This window comes from Triturus cristatus, chromosome 3_2, assembly GCF_964204655.1.
Source record: "Triturus cristatus chromosome 3_2, aTriCri1.1, whole genome shotgun sequence".
NCBI classification, from domain to species: domain Eukaryota; kingdom Metazoa; phylum Chordata; class Amphibia; order Caudata; family Salamandridae; genus Triturus; species Triturus cristatus.
In genome coordinates, this window is record NC_140584.1 from 1,047,905,186 (window position 1) to 1,047,920,714 (window position 15,529).

Genomic DNA, 15,529 nt, shown 5'->3' on the forward strand with positions numbered 1-15,529 from the left:
AGTGCGTCCATTCGCACATTTTGCTCCCCTGGCAGATACACCGCTGTGATGGAAAGGTCTCGGGCTAGAAGCCAGTGCCATATCGCTTGAGCTTCCAAGGATAGAGGCCGGGAGCGCGTACCACCCTGTTTGTTGAGGTAATACATGGTGGTCGTGTTGTCTGTTTGGACCAGGATCGAGTTGGATGTGATTGAGGGCTGAAAACCTTTCAGTGCTAGGTGGACTGCCCGCAGCTCCAGCATGTTTATATGGAAGGACTATTCCTTGAAAGACCATCGTCCCTGCATCTGTAGGTAACCCATGTGCGCTCCCCATCCTTGCAGAGATGCATCCGTTACCAAGGACTGTGTTGGCACTGGTTGATGGAAGGGGACTCCCACTACGAGGTTGTTTGGCCCAGTCCACCATCGTATGGATGACTTTGCCGCTTGCGAAAGTACAATTCGATCTTCCCAGTGACCCGATGTTTGGTCCCACATGTCCTCTAGGTCCTGTTGCAAGGGCCTCATTCTCAGCCTGGCGTTGGGAATGAGAAATATGCAAGAAGCCATCGATCCTAGCAGAGACGTCACTTGCCGGACCGTTGGACGAGTTGTCTGGAGAAGAGTTTTGTACTTATGTTGAATTGATGAAAGTCTCTGCTTCGAAGGAAACGCTCTTCCTAGGCTTGTATCCAGAGTGGAGCCCAGATAATGGATCACCTGAGTAGGCCGGTGAACCGATTTCTCCATATTCACGTGCAGACCTAGCCTGCGGAGTAGAGATAGACACATTTGGAAATCGCTCTTTACTTGCTGAGGGGATGGCCCTTTCCGGAGCCAATCGTCCAAGTACGGATATACGAACAGACCTCTTCTGTGTAGGGCTGACGCTACTACCGCCATGCACTTGGTAAAGACTCGTGGGGCAGATTTTAGTCCGAAGGGCAACACCCTGAAGTGGTAGTGATTGCTGCCAACCACGAATCGCAGATATTTGCGATGACGGGGAATTACAGGTATGTGGAAATACGCATCCTGGAGATCCACTGAACACATCCAATCTCCTGCTTGCAGATGTGGACATATTTGATGAAGCGCCAGCATGCAAATTTTCTCTTTCAAGATGACTTTGTTCAGCGATCGAAGGTCCAGGATAGGTCTGAATTTGTGCTTTAGATCTCTTTTTGGCACAAGAAAGTACCTGGAATACACTCCCTTCCCCCGCTGAGAGGGAGGAACCTTCTCAATGGCCTTTTTTTGCAGAAGAGTCACCACTTCTTGGCGTAGTAACTTTAGTTGGTGAGGACGAGATCTTTTTGGAGGGATGTCCTTTGGAGACACACGGAAACGTAGTGCGTATCCATTGCGCAGTACACTGAGCACCCAACGATCTTTTGTTATGTTGCACCATTCTTTCAGATTATGTGAAACACTTCCTCCCACTGGAATGGGCAATGGCGCCAGAGGAAGCTCTTGCTCATTGCTTCCCTGCTGATCTAGCCGTGGTAGAGGACTGCTGCTGATTACCTCCTCTACCTCTGTTTGACTTTCGGCTTTGGAACTGCGACCTTCCTTGATTTTTGTTTTGGGACCACTGAGGGGTTTGAACCCTCTGTTTGTAGCCCTTGCGCTGGTTGGGTCTGTATCTCCGCCTGAATTCTTTTTTCTTCTCTAATCCCACCGCCTTCAGAGTGTCTAATTCGGCTTTCATTCTAGCCATCTCCTCATCTGTATGGGTGCCAAACAATGAGGAGCCAGAAAAAGGCAGGTTAAGGATCCTCTGTTGAGTATCTGGTTTGAGAGCTGTTAGCCTTAACCAGGCAGACCTCCTAGCGCAAATGCCATGCGCATAAGAATGCGCCAATAGTGTGGCACCATCCGGTGCCGTGCTAATCATTTGGTTAGCTACAAGGGATCCTTCCGTGATGACCTCCTCAAAGTCCTTTTGATCCTCCTTTGGTAGCTTCTCTTTGAAACGATCCAAGGAGTCCCACAAGGCTCTGTTGTAGCGTCCCAATAAGGCTGCTGCGCTGGAGACTTTTAGTGATGACGCTGCAGACCCACAAAACTTCCGTCCCCAAGAATCCTGGGACTTACTTTCTTTGTCCGGGGGGACCAACGAATGTGCAGAGACTGCGTGCGTTTTTCGTGCCGCTGCATCGATAACTGAATCTGCAGGCGGATCTGTTTTAAAAACAAACGGGTGTGTCAGCCGGTTTGTATTTTTTTTTAATTCTCGCAGGTGCAGCCTTAATAGCAGAAGGGGTTAGGAAAATGTCCATCACTGGTTCCAGTAGCCCAGGAACCAGAGGCAGCAACGGACGAGACGCAGATCTTTGATGCAGCATCTCAAAGATCACCGTTGTTGCGATCTGAGAAGTGGACATCTCAATTTTCAGCTTCTGAGCCCCTCTTTGTAGCACATCATGATACGTGTAAATATCATCTATCGGAGACACTCTCGACTGAGGGCTGTCCGATAGGGTAGGTGAATAGTCACTTTTAGAGGAACGGGTGGAGGAAGATGACCATGTAGGAGACCTCCTGCTTTGGTGATGGGAATTAGAAGGCCTGCGGTCTCGCGATCTTCCCGTACGACGCTGAAGTGCAGGTGAAGGCGATCTATCCACCTCTTGTACTAATCTTTGTAGAGGAGATCTGTGGATCGGACTAGTATATTCTTCCTCCCTTCTTGATGCTCCCACCGAATCCTTACTCCAGTGATGGATTGGTAAAAGCCATCTTGGAGATAGGTGAACAGAAGGGGAAGCCCTCCTGGGATGTGACAGAGATCTTTGTTGTGACCTCCTCGAATGACGTTCTGGGGACGCAGATGGTGAATGCGTTGAAGGACGTCTCGAGGAATGAGAGGATGAGTGCCGTGACGCTGACTCAGTCACCAAAACCACTGAACCTTCTTCAGATCTCACTGATGTGGGTCTCGACGTTGAGCGTATAACCTGCTCTGAACGGAGCCCTTCTCGACGTCGATCTAGATCTTCTTCTAGACGTCAAAATTCAACCAGGCGTATACGCTCTCTGTCTTTTTAAGTTCTTTTAGAGAGAGACTGGCAATGAGGACGAGTCTTGGGAACATGATCCTTAGGCAGACGGAGAATACAGACTGCATGAGAGTCTGACCTGGCCTTCTTTTTTCCACAAGAAGGGCAGGGATCAAAAAGGGATGGCATTTTGAGTGGTAAAAAATGCCAAAATCAGTCAGAAAAAAGTGAGCACCTTACTTGACTAGATGTAAAACGTCGAAGTAAGATACATTTTTCCTGAAAATTGAAGATTATTTCTGAGTAAAACCAGAAAAAAGTGGAGCTGTGTAACCAGGGTCCTGTCTGAAGGAGCCGGAAAGAACAACTGACCTGTCACCCCTGAGGCATGATGGGAAGCTAGGGGCCATGGCTGCCTTAAAGGCACGGTGCCAGTTTATTTCTATGTTGCTATGAGTTAGCTTTCCAGCCTTTCTAGGCTGTGGTTTTCTGCAATGCAGCCTGTGAGCGGTCAATGCTTTCAGTCCTATCTGAGGGAATGTGCTAAATGCTAAGCATTAAAACAGTTTTCAAACATGCTTTGTTGTTCTTTTTCCCTGGTTTTTAATATATTGTTTATAATATACAGGGGAGTCCTTACAGCATTATTCAGCTCTGGTTATGAAAGGCTGCATTTGTGTGTGTATATATATATATATATATATATGTATATATATATATATATATATATATATATATATATATATATATATATACACACACATATATATATCACACATATATGATTGTGTTTCCGGGGACCCGCGCATAGGCGGGAATATTCTAGTGCCTATGGCTATTGATGAGGATCCCCTGGAAGAGAACAAGCTTTTGCAATGCAATAGGTATCACTTTACCGAAAGTTACTGCCAGTCTTGCTTCTTGTAAGCAAGGACTATAAGTACAAAGTGTGTGATTAGGCACCGCTTGCAGGTTTTCAAAACACAAACAAAAGGCATTGTCAATTTCAATGCCAGTAACTCAAACTCTTGCAAATGCGAGACCTATTGCATTGCAAAGGCTTGTTATACACATAGTGGCCATTCATCACTACGTGATGGCTAACTATCTAGGGGCTCTGCCGAACCTGGGCATGTTTGGTATCAAACATGTTGGAATCATATCACAACGCCGTTACCAGTGTTGGATTCCATGAACTGGGAGGCTCCTCCGGGAAGCCAACACTACTCCCGGTAACAGCTTTTCAGGGTCTGCCAGCAAGCAAGTGCTGCTGCCAACCCCAGAAACGATTCAGCCCTCCTGCTGCTGAGCAGAGCTTGAGTAGGGGTAGATAGAACAATAGGTTTTCTGTCACAGGGAGGTGTGACCACCTCCCAGCCAGGACTTAGTGTATTAGGTGGGGGCGCTTGTGAGTGCCACCAGACTGCGTTGAAGGGCAGATTTAGTGCCCTCCTAGCATACTCTAGTTTGAGCCAGTTCAGGGAGTCCTTGGCTATCGCTCTTGCGCGAAACTGGACAAAGGACATGGGAGTATCCTCCCCTCTGCCCAGCCCCTCCTACGGGAGGGACCTCTGAGTCATCTTGACCCCTTTCCCAAGCTATTCAAGTGCTTACCTGTAGCTGAGTCCTCAGATTCATCATGGGATACGACTCAAACCTGAAACCACGTTACTTTTCGACCATCTGGACACCTGAACTTCACATGGAACTGAGACTGCAGCACGGAAGACTCCTGCTGCTTCTGGTCTCGCGGTTCTGCTGGTCTTCTTCGTCGTCTGTGTATCTTCCAAAATCTTCAACAGACTGTGGGCATCAAAGACACCCGAAGTAATCTCCCTTGGAGTGAAGGAGTAACTCCCCTGCATCTGCAGGCACTGCAACAAAGCTGATCTATCTGCTGCTCCTGACGTTCCACAGACTTTGATAGGCTCAGCAAAACAGGGTGTGGTTCTGTATCTCCCTCGAGGCTTGACCGGTCCTCTCTGCAGTTTTGAGGCCAGTATCCCACGTCGGAACCGCAGGCACCAAACCCCTGTACACCGCATTGACATGCAGTTGCCAAGGCTTGTTGGCTCTGCACTTCAGAGATCTTTGGGTTACAGAAGCTCCAGTCTCCAGCCTCTCCTCCTGGCATGATCAGCGTCCTCACCGCATCCTCTACACCATGGGCCTTAATCTGTGGTGAGCTGCTTGAGGTCCTCTTGAGACTCATGTGCCTTCGGCCTGTAGGCCCTCTCAGGGGTCTTCTACTGCTCAAGTGGGCTCCCCTGCTTTTTTGGGGCCTACTCTGACTCTCCTGCTTGTGGTGAGTCCCTTGGATGTGGTTGGTCCTAATGTTGCTGCTTCTCCGCTTTCCACGCCTGTTGCAGCTGCCAAGGCTTGTTGGTGCTCCCGCCGGACACCAACGCCCTGGTCCTCGATTTCCAACATAGGAGAGCTTCAAGTCTTCCTCAGAGTCACCTAGTCCTCCTGACAGCTGCAGCGACAAGGTCACCGTCATCACTCCTGCACCTTATGACATTGGTAGGCATTGCTCTTCCGTACCTCCTGGTCACTCCAGAGTGGCATAGACTGTCCGAACTGCTTGCAAGTTCTCCTCTTCCAGAATCCACCATTGGATTCTACCGGACTCTTGCACAGTCTTCGCCACAGGCATCTTTCCTGATGTCCTCCACTGTGGTCTACGGCGGTTTCCGACACACTTCCCAACTATGCACCCGGCTTTTCTGGTGTAGATATCATGGTTCCTGGAGTATCCATGGGTGGGGTCACTCTCCAGCCTTCTGTCTTCCACTGGGTTTCTTCAGGGTCCAATGGGAAGGGACCTTCTTCTTCAAAACTGCAACAGCGACTTTCCAGTTAACTTCTTATGAGTACACAGCTATATTTCCACTTGGCACACAGCCTCTGTGGACTTCCTGGGTACTTACGTTGGGTGGTTCCTTGTGACCCCAGCACCTCTGAGTCTGCTGGTCCTAGTCCCGACTTAGGTCGCAGTTCCAATTCCACTTTTTTAGTATAAAGTTTGTTCTCCCTCCTGGAGACCACTGTATTTTGTGCTACTTACATTATTTGCAATTAAAGTACTGTTGTGTATTTGTGTTGATATATCCAGGTACGAGATATACAAATGCGTTAGTGAGTGGTGTAATAAGCAGAAATTTGTATGTAATAAACAGAAATTTTTATAAATACACCGTGTGGTTCTTTTTCATTTAACCTACACTATGTGTTTAGATCTGGTAAGACAAGCTGCTTAACAATCCTTCTGGATAAACTTGACGGCTGCTCTCCAGCTACCACTTAGAGAACTAATTATGGTTGTCTAAGACCACTAAAAACACCATAAGGGTTTCCTGGATTAGTGCAAGGTGCTTCACTTAGATAGGTGTACACCATATACTAAGCCAACCTCCTACAATGTTACAAACAGGACACAAGTGTCAACATGGTTATGGTTATCAGCACTCTGCTGCCTTTTAGAGAGGATCATGCTATACAAATAACACATACATAAATATGTTAATTTTTCAAACAAGTGATAGTTTCACTCTGAAATATCTTTCATCGCAAACATTTTTGGGTGGCTAATGGACTACTTTCCAATTATAATGTTTGATTAATTTTATTTGGAAGGAGCTAAAAAGACAGCCTTAATGTACAACTCAAATTTTGAAAATGGCACGAAATGACACATGTTTTCTATTTCTTACCAGCTGCTCACATCTTTTCTGCTTTTTCTTTACTTCTTGCTCAAGGTTTTCAAATTTCTTCCGTTTTTTACTCAACTCAAGTTCCTACAAGAGAAAATGTTAGAAATCATACAGCTATCACCTCTACAACAATATTTCAGAATATTATGAATTTACCTTTAATATATGCCTAAATATGATTTTAATATATTTTATTAAAATCCATTGGAGCGTAATATGAAAATAAGTTACTTACCTCTATCTGAAGTCATGCAGTATTGGTATCTTTGATAGCTTCACATGTTTAAATCACTCCCCTGTCGAAGCGGGAGTGCCATGGTACCGTAGTAAAGCAGTAATTATAACTGACACAGGCTACAATGGCACTAGTCCATAAATCTAATAGCCTATCTAGTGCCTTTAAAAAAAAAAATAAAAAAAATAAAGGACCAAACTTTAACTAGGACCAATCAGGTCGTAGCACACTCTAGAACACTCCCAAGAGAGGCTGAATCCCTCAGATATTCACGCACAACTGAGAATAACATCCCTAGTGATGAAGGGATTACTCAGGGGAGGTGGCTGAGGCACATGTGAATCTTTCAAAGATACCAATACTGGATATACCTTCAGTTACAGGTAAGTAACGTACTTTCTTAACCAGAATTGGATCTTTCAGAGATTTCCATGCTTCAGTCAAAACAGCAAGCAGGTTGTAGGTAATTGAAATACCCTTAAATGATGATAGGATAAAAAATAAATATTTGTAGAGGTTAATATGAACTTATGGCATATCATATATGCATATCTATATAGTCAAACACACATTTTGAGAACATAACCATTTAAGTGTATAACATTTAGATACAGAACGTACTTAGAACAATGAAGTAGCAATATACGATAATCTGGAACATTTGACTTGAACATAAATAAACTCTATTTGAATAGGCTCACCTTATTGAATGGGTTCAAATGGCTGCCTCATTAGTTGCGAGAAGACCATATTGAGAGTGCATTCCTCCGGAGTAGCTCACATTTGTGGGAACACTTTGAAGAATCCTTTCATGAATTGCTTTATGAGCCTTGTAAAACAGAGGGATAGAGCCTGTGTCGAGAGTCTGTACCTTGAAATTGAAGCAAGGTGAACTTTGGCTGATTACTAAACCTGGCCTGATTTCGCCAGAGAAAGAAGATAAGGTAAGATCTGTTCTGGAGAAGCGTGGGACAGGTTGTTTTGCTGACAGCAGTCACAGAATCATTTCCTCTTCAGTTTGTATGTTTCGGTTCTGCCTTCTGTTCCAGACTAAGAGAGAATATCTCTGCAATCTTGAGTGATATTTAAGTTCCGAAACTCATAGAATACACAACCTGTTGAATTCCGCTTTAGGTGTCCGTATATAGGTTTTCCTGAATCACATCCTTATATAGGCACAATTCGCATTGCCCTTACATAGGCATAAGATCCCAGTCCTTATTTAGGCATTAGCCATGCTATCCAAACACAGGAATCGTCACCTACATCCGTCCACCCAAACGTCACAACGAGTTCTTAGAAACCAGACCCTTAAGCTGTTGGGAGTTTCCCTAGCCCAGGATTATTGATTTCTCCAAGAACTCAATTATTATGCATGGGCCGCTATTCCTTAAGGGTTCATTCATGACGTCTTCCTCTGCCCGACTTTACGTCAATGCAAACATTCCTAAGCACCTTCCAGGTATAAATATACCTTCCCTTGCCACGGCAAGAATGGCATGTAAGGAGGAGACCTCGACTTCAGAGGAGCCCGTGTCCTGGCCTGACGAACTGACAAGAGACGCTGTCATCCCTGCTCGCAGAGAATCCAGCTTCCAGTGTTCTGACTCCCTTTGCGGGGTGTTAGACTTCGAGACCCGGAAAGAGATTCCCACCTCTCTCATTCTCAAGGTATGGAGCTGACCAGAACCTAGAGAGACTCTTGGCATACTAAATTTAGCATACCATAATATAGCCCAACATCCTATAGAATACAGCATCTACTTCTTACATTGTACTACACTTAGGTTAGGTACACTGGGGTAGAACTAGTTAGAGAAGCATCTTATACTCGCATTTTTAGCCTATGTTATTTATTATGTATGAATATGTGTGTCATAGCTAAAAGATAATGCTAGCGCAGTATTATTTCTTTCTACTGCTTACGCTGTACATAATATATCTTGCATACTTTCTTGTGATTATAACAGCTCATATCTCTTACACGAGAAACAAGACTGTTCAATAAATCCTTTTATTGAAACGCCCGTCTAGTCTTTCTGTGTTACTCTGAAAAACTAAGCATGCACGATTAGCTGAGTGAAACTGTTATCTGCTATTTCCACGATTCTGAGAGTGTTCCGATTCAAAAGGGAAACAAAGTTGTCATGTTTATGCGGTTGCCAGAAACTACTCCCTTCTTGTTTACAAGGAGTTTCTAGTGGCCTCTGAGTTAGCTGGTACAAATTAATTAAGTTTAATATACTCGATAGGGGCATAATGACCTCAGTCCTATGCCAAACCTATAGGGTGTATTATACCAATGCGCAGAGACTATTAGGGAAATAGGAACTACACTATATGGTGCCCAAACGTTTGGTAAGGCACTAATTTAACGCTAGATACTGAGTAACTCAGTCGTGCTATTCTCAGAGACCCCTACTCACATACAGTTGTCTGGAGTGGGTAGGGTTAAGTATCCACCAAAGCTGAATAGGAAAAAAATTCTATATATTAGCTGTTTGGTTTGTTCAATGTTGAAGGATACAGTGTTCCAAAAATATTGTGCACCTTATCTTTGTTTCCTTGAAACTTGTTCTACATTCTTTCAAAAACAAACTCCCTTTAAGGGATAATGCTGAGACTGATCCACTCATAGCAGCTTTGAATTTTACAGGTTTAAATGAAACCGATGAGGGTGTTAAAAATATCCCTCCAAACTTAAGAAGAGCCATCACTCGAAAACTTATAAAACATGGCCTAACACCAAGAGGTGGTACAGCAGTTTTCGTAATAGAGGCACAAGAATCCTTTCAGACAGAGGTATTCTATTCATGGATTGTATTCCCAGAATCAAATCCAGTAACAAAAGTATTTCACTTCTTTAAAGAAGATGAACCACCTGAGCAATATATTCCTTTCGAGGATATTGAAATTCCACTCACATACCAGGAGATAATCTCTGGTTTAAAAGCGCCCTAAAACATCACAAAAACATTACTAGGCTCGGTCCACTAGGTAGACCAGGAGCAACATGGCCGATTTTAGCCGGCTACACACCTCATCCTGACATCAAAGAGATGTCAGACGAGGAATTACTTACTCAACTACAAGAGTTAATAAAAATTTACGGGCAATTTGTCCAATATGTCATGCGGACTTTCACAGCCCAACCACCAATAACCATTCCAAATCAAACCCCTCAACAAGGGTATACACTAAAAATTACTCCATAGACTTTACACGCAGTCATGGGTAAAATGCCCACAAAACGTGAACAAATTCCATTCTGGATAGCTCAAAAAATTACTCAAATGGAAGCAGTATTTCCTAATACTAGCCCTTATGAGAAACAGAATTCTAACAATCTGTTTACCAATGGGGATCACACCACAACTGGAAGAATGCACCACTCGGGGCACAGTCTTTGCTGCCATCTACACTAAAACAACACATACTGTTCTTTATACATCGTGGCATAGGCGTACCCGCCGTCGCCACTACATCTACCACAGTCCTTTGGGGCAACTTGCTGGTGTGACGAGCAGTGTGCGACCAACCTTTGCTTAATTCATTACGGCTCCCTTGAGCCAACGGGCTGACGAGCCTTGGATCTGCACCTGCGCGCCATGAGAGGTACTTGACCTGTTTTAATTACATTTTGGCAGTCCACGCGGCACCCCTTTACACTGACCTGCTCCCTGCTGACGAGAGGCAACTACCTCGAAACACGTGTCCAGGGATGGCTAACGCAACACATACTGTTCTTTATACATCGTGGCATAGGCGTACCCGCCGTCGCCACTACATCTACCACAGTCCTTTGGGGCAACTTGCTGGTGTGACGAGCAGTGTGCGACCAACCTTTGCTTAATTCATTACGGCTCCCTTGAGCCAACGGGCTGACGAGCCTTGGATCTGCACCTGCGCGCCATGAGAGGTACTTGACCTGTTTTAATTACATTTTGGCAGTCCACGCGGCACCCCTTTACACTGACCTGCTCCCTGCTGACGAGAGGCAACTACCTCGAAACACGTGTCCAGGCATGGCTAACGCAACACATACTGTTCTTTATACATCGTGGCATAGGCGTACCCGCCGTCGCCACTACATCTACCACAGTCCTTTGGGGCAACTTGCTGGTGTGACGAGCAGTGTGCGACCAACCTTTGCTTAATTCATTACGGCTCCCTTGAGCCAATGGGCTGACGAGCCTTGGATCTGCACCTGCGCGCCATGAGAGGTACTTGACCTGTTTTAATTACATTTTGGCAGTCCACGCGGCACCCCTTTACACTGACCTGCTCCCTGCTGACGAGAGGCAACTACCTCGAAACACGTGTCCAGGGATGGCTAACGCAACACATACTGTTCTTTATACATCGTGGCATAGGCGTACCCGCCGTCGCCACTACATCTACCACAGTCCTTTGGGGCAACTTGCTGGTGTGACGAGCAGTGTGCGACCAACCTTTGCTTAATTCATTACGGCTCCCTTGAGCCAACGGGCTGACGAGCCTTGGATCTGCACCTGCGCGCCATGAGAGGTACTTGACCTGTTTTAATTACATTTTGGCAGTCCACGCGGCACCCCTTTACACTGACCTGCTCCCTGCTGACGAGAGGCAACTACCTCGAAACACGTGTCCAGGGATGGCTAACGCAACACATACTGTTCTTTATACATCGTGGCATAGGCGTACCCGCCGTCGCCACTACATCTACCACAGTCCTTTGGGGCAACTTGCTGGTGTGACGAGCAGTGTGCGACCAACCTTTGCTTAAAACACATGGTGTTCCGTCAATTGCAGTTATACCAGATGTCCTGAAACAAATTAAAAACGAATACGGGTCAGAGCCTGCTCTGAATTTAGGAATGAAATTACTGAAAAACTTCGACCAGGTCTCAACAATAATATTATCTAATATTAAAGGGGAGGCAGCATCAGTGGCGATCTGCCAACGCTTAAGGGAATTTGATGTAACAGAACATCAACATTAACTACCCACAATAATAGAAAAATCTTATGCAGAATTAGGCAGAGACAGTTTGGGTGGAAAACCTTTGAAGCCAAAACGGTCTGAAGGTCCTGAGAAGGACTCTAATATTCAAAATCCTACATCTTCTAAAAAGAAGTGGGAAACTAATAAACAAAATTCAAAAGAGAAACGTTCGCAATCCTGAGGTAGGTCTCCTCAAAAGGAGGTATAACCTCAGGAATAGGGATAATTTGAGAAAACCTGACAGGTATCAAGATACTGATACATGTTCCTCTCGTACCTTTCAGATATCGTCCGACATCAGAAAGAAGAGGACGGTCAGATCACAAAGCAGAACACGTGACGTCCAAAGACGATCAACACGTTCAGAAAAATAAATCAAAACCTCAATTCACAAAAAAGAAAGGTAGCAGGTCTGAAGATCAGACATGCCGAGAATACTGAGAACACAGCTCAAGAACAGAGAATGGGCTCAGTCAATGCTGGACAGTGCAGCAGAAGTAACAATAGCTCGCCAGAACCTGAAGGAACTTCTAGAGATAGTGGACTTGAATGAGTACATCACAGTAGAGACTGTAGACACCAGGGTTAGTACTCCTCAAAAGTTATATGAAATAACACTCCGAATGGAGGGAGACATACCAAGAAAAGTGAAAGCACTCTTTTGGGAGAAACCTTCAAGGGGTTATGATATTCTTCTAGCAGAACAGGACTGGCCACCAAACTTTGTTAGGGAGTGTCCACATGGCGAGGACATCCTTATGCCAGCCTTACCCAACCATATTCCAATTCACCTAAAATATACTTATGCCAGGAAATGGGCAGTAGCCCAGGCCCCAGCATTATACAAAAATCATGTAGGATGGGATGAGGACTCACCTCACCACAAAATACAACTAAAAAATCAACCTACTACACAAAGGCAGTACCCAATTAAGCAAGTAGCTAAAAAAAAACAGGTCAGGGAGATCTTAGATCAACTTGAATACCAAGGGGTGATTGAAACATGCACCTCCTCAATGAACAATCCTTTATTTCCTGTATCCAAACCAGACAATACATATCGTCTAGTTTTGGATTACAGACATTTGAACGAAAACATTTGCTGTGCAAAATGCACATAGTATAGCATTAATGAATAACATTGTGCGTAAAAAATATAAAACCACATTGGACATTTCAAATGGTTTCTTTTGTCAAAACATAGCACCTGAAAGCAGGTACTTAACAGCTTTATCAATAATGGGAACCCAGGGTCAATTTTGAAGACTCCCACAAGGGTTCAAAAGAGCCTGGGGTTATTCTCAGCAAGGGTAACAGAGATACTACAAATTTATGATGACGAGGCATTGTCATATGTCGATAAGATCTATCTGACAGACTATGACCTAGATAGGCACTTAGGGTGAATACCATTATACTGGGATTCGCCTCTGAATTCAACTTTAAAAAATCCAGAATTGCCCATCTCAATGTCCTTTTCCTAGGATATGAGCTTTCAAGAGAAGGTAAGAGCCTGGCAGCTAACTTTTTAGAAAAGTGTGCGCTGCTCCAACCTCCAAAAATGCTGAAAAATTTACAATTCATCTTGGGTTTCTTAAATTTTGGAAAAACGTACATTCTAAATTACGCAGAAAGGGTTAAACCTCTATGAACTAATCAAACCTGATTTTTCAACAAAACATTGAACACAGGAACACACAGACATCCTGCGTTCACTCCAAGCTAACATGTTAGCAACAAATCATTTACAAACACGCGTAAATAAACGCAATTTGGTGATCCGAATAATTTCGGTTCAATGCGGATTCACCTATTTAACATTTAATGAGGGTTAAAAAGTAACAATAGCATACAAATCACATTTGTATACACAAGCAGAAATGCGCTTCACTTCAACAGAAAAGATACTGACAGCAGTTCAAACCACTGTAGCAAAAGAAAGAGCCCTAGCTCAGGGGAAACGCATTATTGTCGTGACTCCAGTACCAGCCTTAGACGCGGTTACAAAAGCGAGCATTCCAAATGCAAAATCTTTACATCCTAGATGGATACAATGGGTTAATTCTCTTGCTGCAACAGATGTTGAATATGTTTTTGATCCTGATTTAAACACACAAGCGTTCCTGCAATATTAACATGAATGTCCTCTGCCCACTGAAATTCTGCCTCTCGATCAGTACGAATTTATAATTTATACTGACGGATCAGCACAACCCGCTACAGGGAGTAAGCAAGCTTACAGTGCAGCGTGCGCAATCAAAGGTCGCATACGCGATGGTATCTTTAGACCAATGGTCACAAAAACTCAATCTCTAGGAGACTGTACAGCTCAGCGAGCTGAACTACAAGCATTCAAACTGGCACTTAAAAATACAGATAGCGAATTCCCTACACTTCTAGTGTGTGATTCCTTTTACTGTGTCCAGTCATATAATGAATATTTACAGAATTGGCTTCAAAACGAATTCAAAGATGCAAAAGGTGGCACAATAAAGCATAAAACGCTTTGGGAACAAGTAGTTCAGTTGAGAAACGAACTACCAGAAGCTCACGTGATACACATGCTGAGTCATCAGCGTGATGGAGTTCACGTTGCAGGGAATTCACTGGCTGATGACGCCGCAAAGGGGGCTGTTCACAGGGCTTCCGTAGCTGCGATCACTCGTTCAAAAACGAAAATAAACAGTGAGATATTGTTGGCTGTCAATGCTTCGAGCAAAGGCAGTACTGCAGTGTTACCAAAGAAATTTCCACTCAAGTACTCTTATGTAATTGATGCGAACAACGTTCCGTTTGCTCGAATCCCTGGAGTGGGGAATAGGGTGATTCCAAACATGGAACATAGATTAGGAATGATCCTAGCAGCACATGAAGGGATAGCCTCTGCCCATACAGGTGTTTCTGCAACAGTGTGTTTACTAAAGCAAAAATATTGGTGGCCTGGCATTAGGAAACTGACCAAAAACTATGTTTTGGAATGTGAAATATGCCAACAGATGAAAGTCTCCACAGTGAAACGTCCTGTGCAGACACCCCTGTTGATTTCAGACAAACCATTAGCTTGTGTTTACCTGGACCACTGCAGTCCCTTGCAAAGGGACGGTAACTATATGTATTTAATGGTCGCATTGGATTCGTGCTCAAGGTTCCTATGGATGTGGCCTCAGCGCTCGGCTGACGCTCAAACTGTTATAAGCAATTGGCACACTACATTCTGACCAAGGCCTTGCGTTTAGCTCTCGGGCTTACAAAGAAGCCATGGCCAGTTTGGGTGTAGCATTGCGGTACTCCTCTCCGTTTCATCCCGAGGGAAATTCTGTTCATAAAGCAGTCTATAACAGCTAGAGTACTCGGTTCGAGTGATGGGTGGGTCAAACATCTTTATAGGGTCCAACGCCCATTAAATAATTTGCAAAGAAGTTCTCTAGGGGAGGGTCACTCGATATGATGTCCTATTTGGGACAAAAATGTGGGTTCCTGATCTCGAATGTAAAGGCACGGTGGTGGAAAATAAACCCTTTGATATCAAAGATCGTTTGGTTGTTTTACAGGATCCAAATAAACTAAGATCAAAACAAAGCAATGTGTTCCTGAAGCCAACCACCACTGGGGAA

At 44.4% G+C, this 15,529-nt stretch overlaps 2 protein-coding genes across 5 annotated transcripts in view; one reads left to right on the forward strand and one right to left on the reverse strand.

Annotated features, from left to right (window-relative positions):
- Positions 1 to 15,529, reverse strand: part of TSPOAP1 (TSPO associated protein 1) — a 3,327,443-nt gene that overhangs the window by 2,281,195 nt on the left and 1,030,719 nt on the right. For all 4 annotated transcript variants that reach the window (XM_085649739.1, XM_085649737.1, XM_085649736.1 and 1 more), the window contains exon 6: positions 6,697 to 6,780. In XM_085649739.1, the coding sequence (XP_085505865.1) occupies positions 6,697 to 6,780 (84 nt within the window). The remainder of the gene's footprint in view (positions 1 to 6,696; positions 6,781 to 15,529) is intronic.
- The window catches only part of LOC146859078 (uncharacterized), a 232,177-nt gene that overhangs the window by 145,769 nt on the left and 70,879 nt on the right, over positions 1 to 15,529 (forward strand). The window lies entirely within an intron of this gene.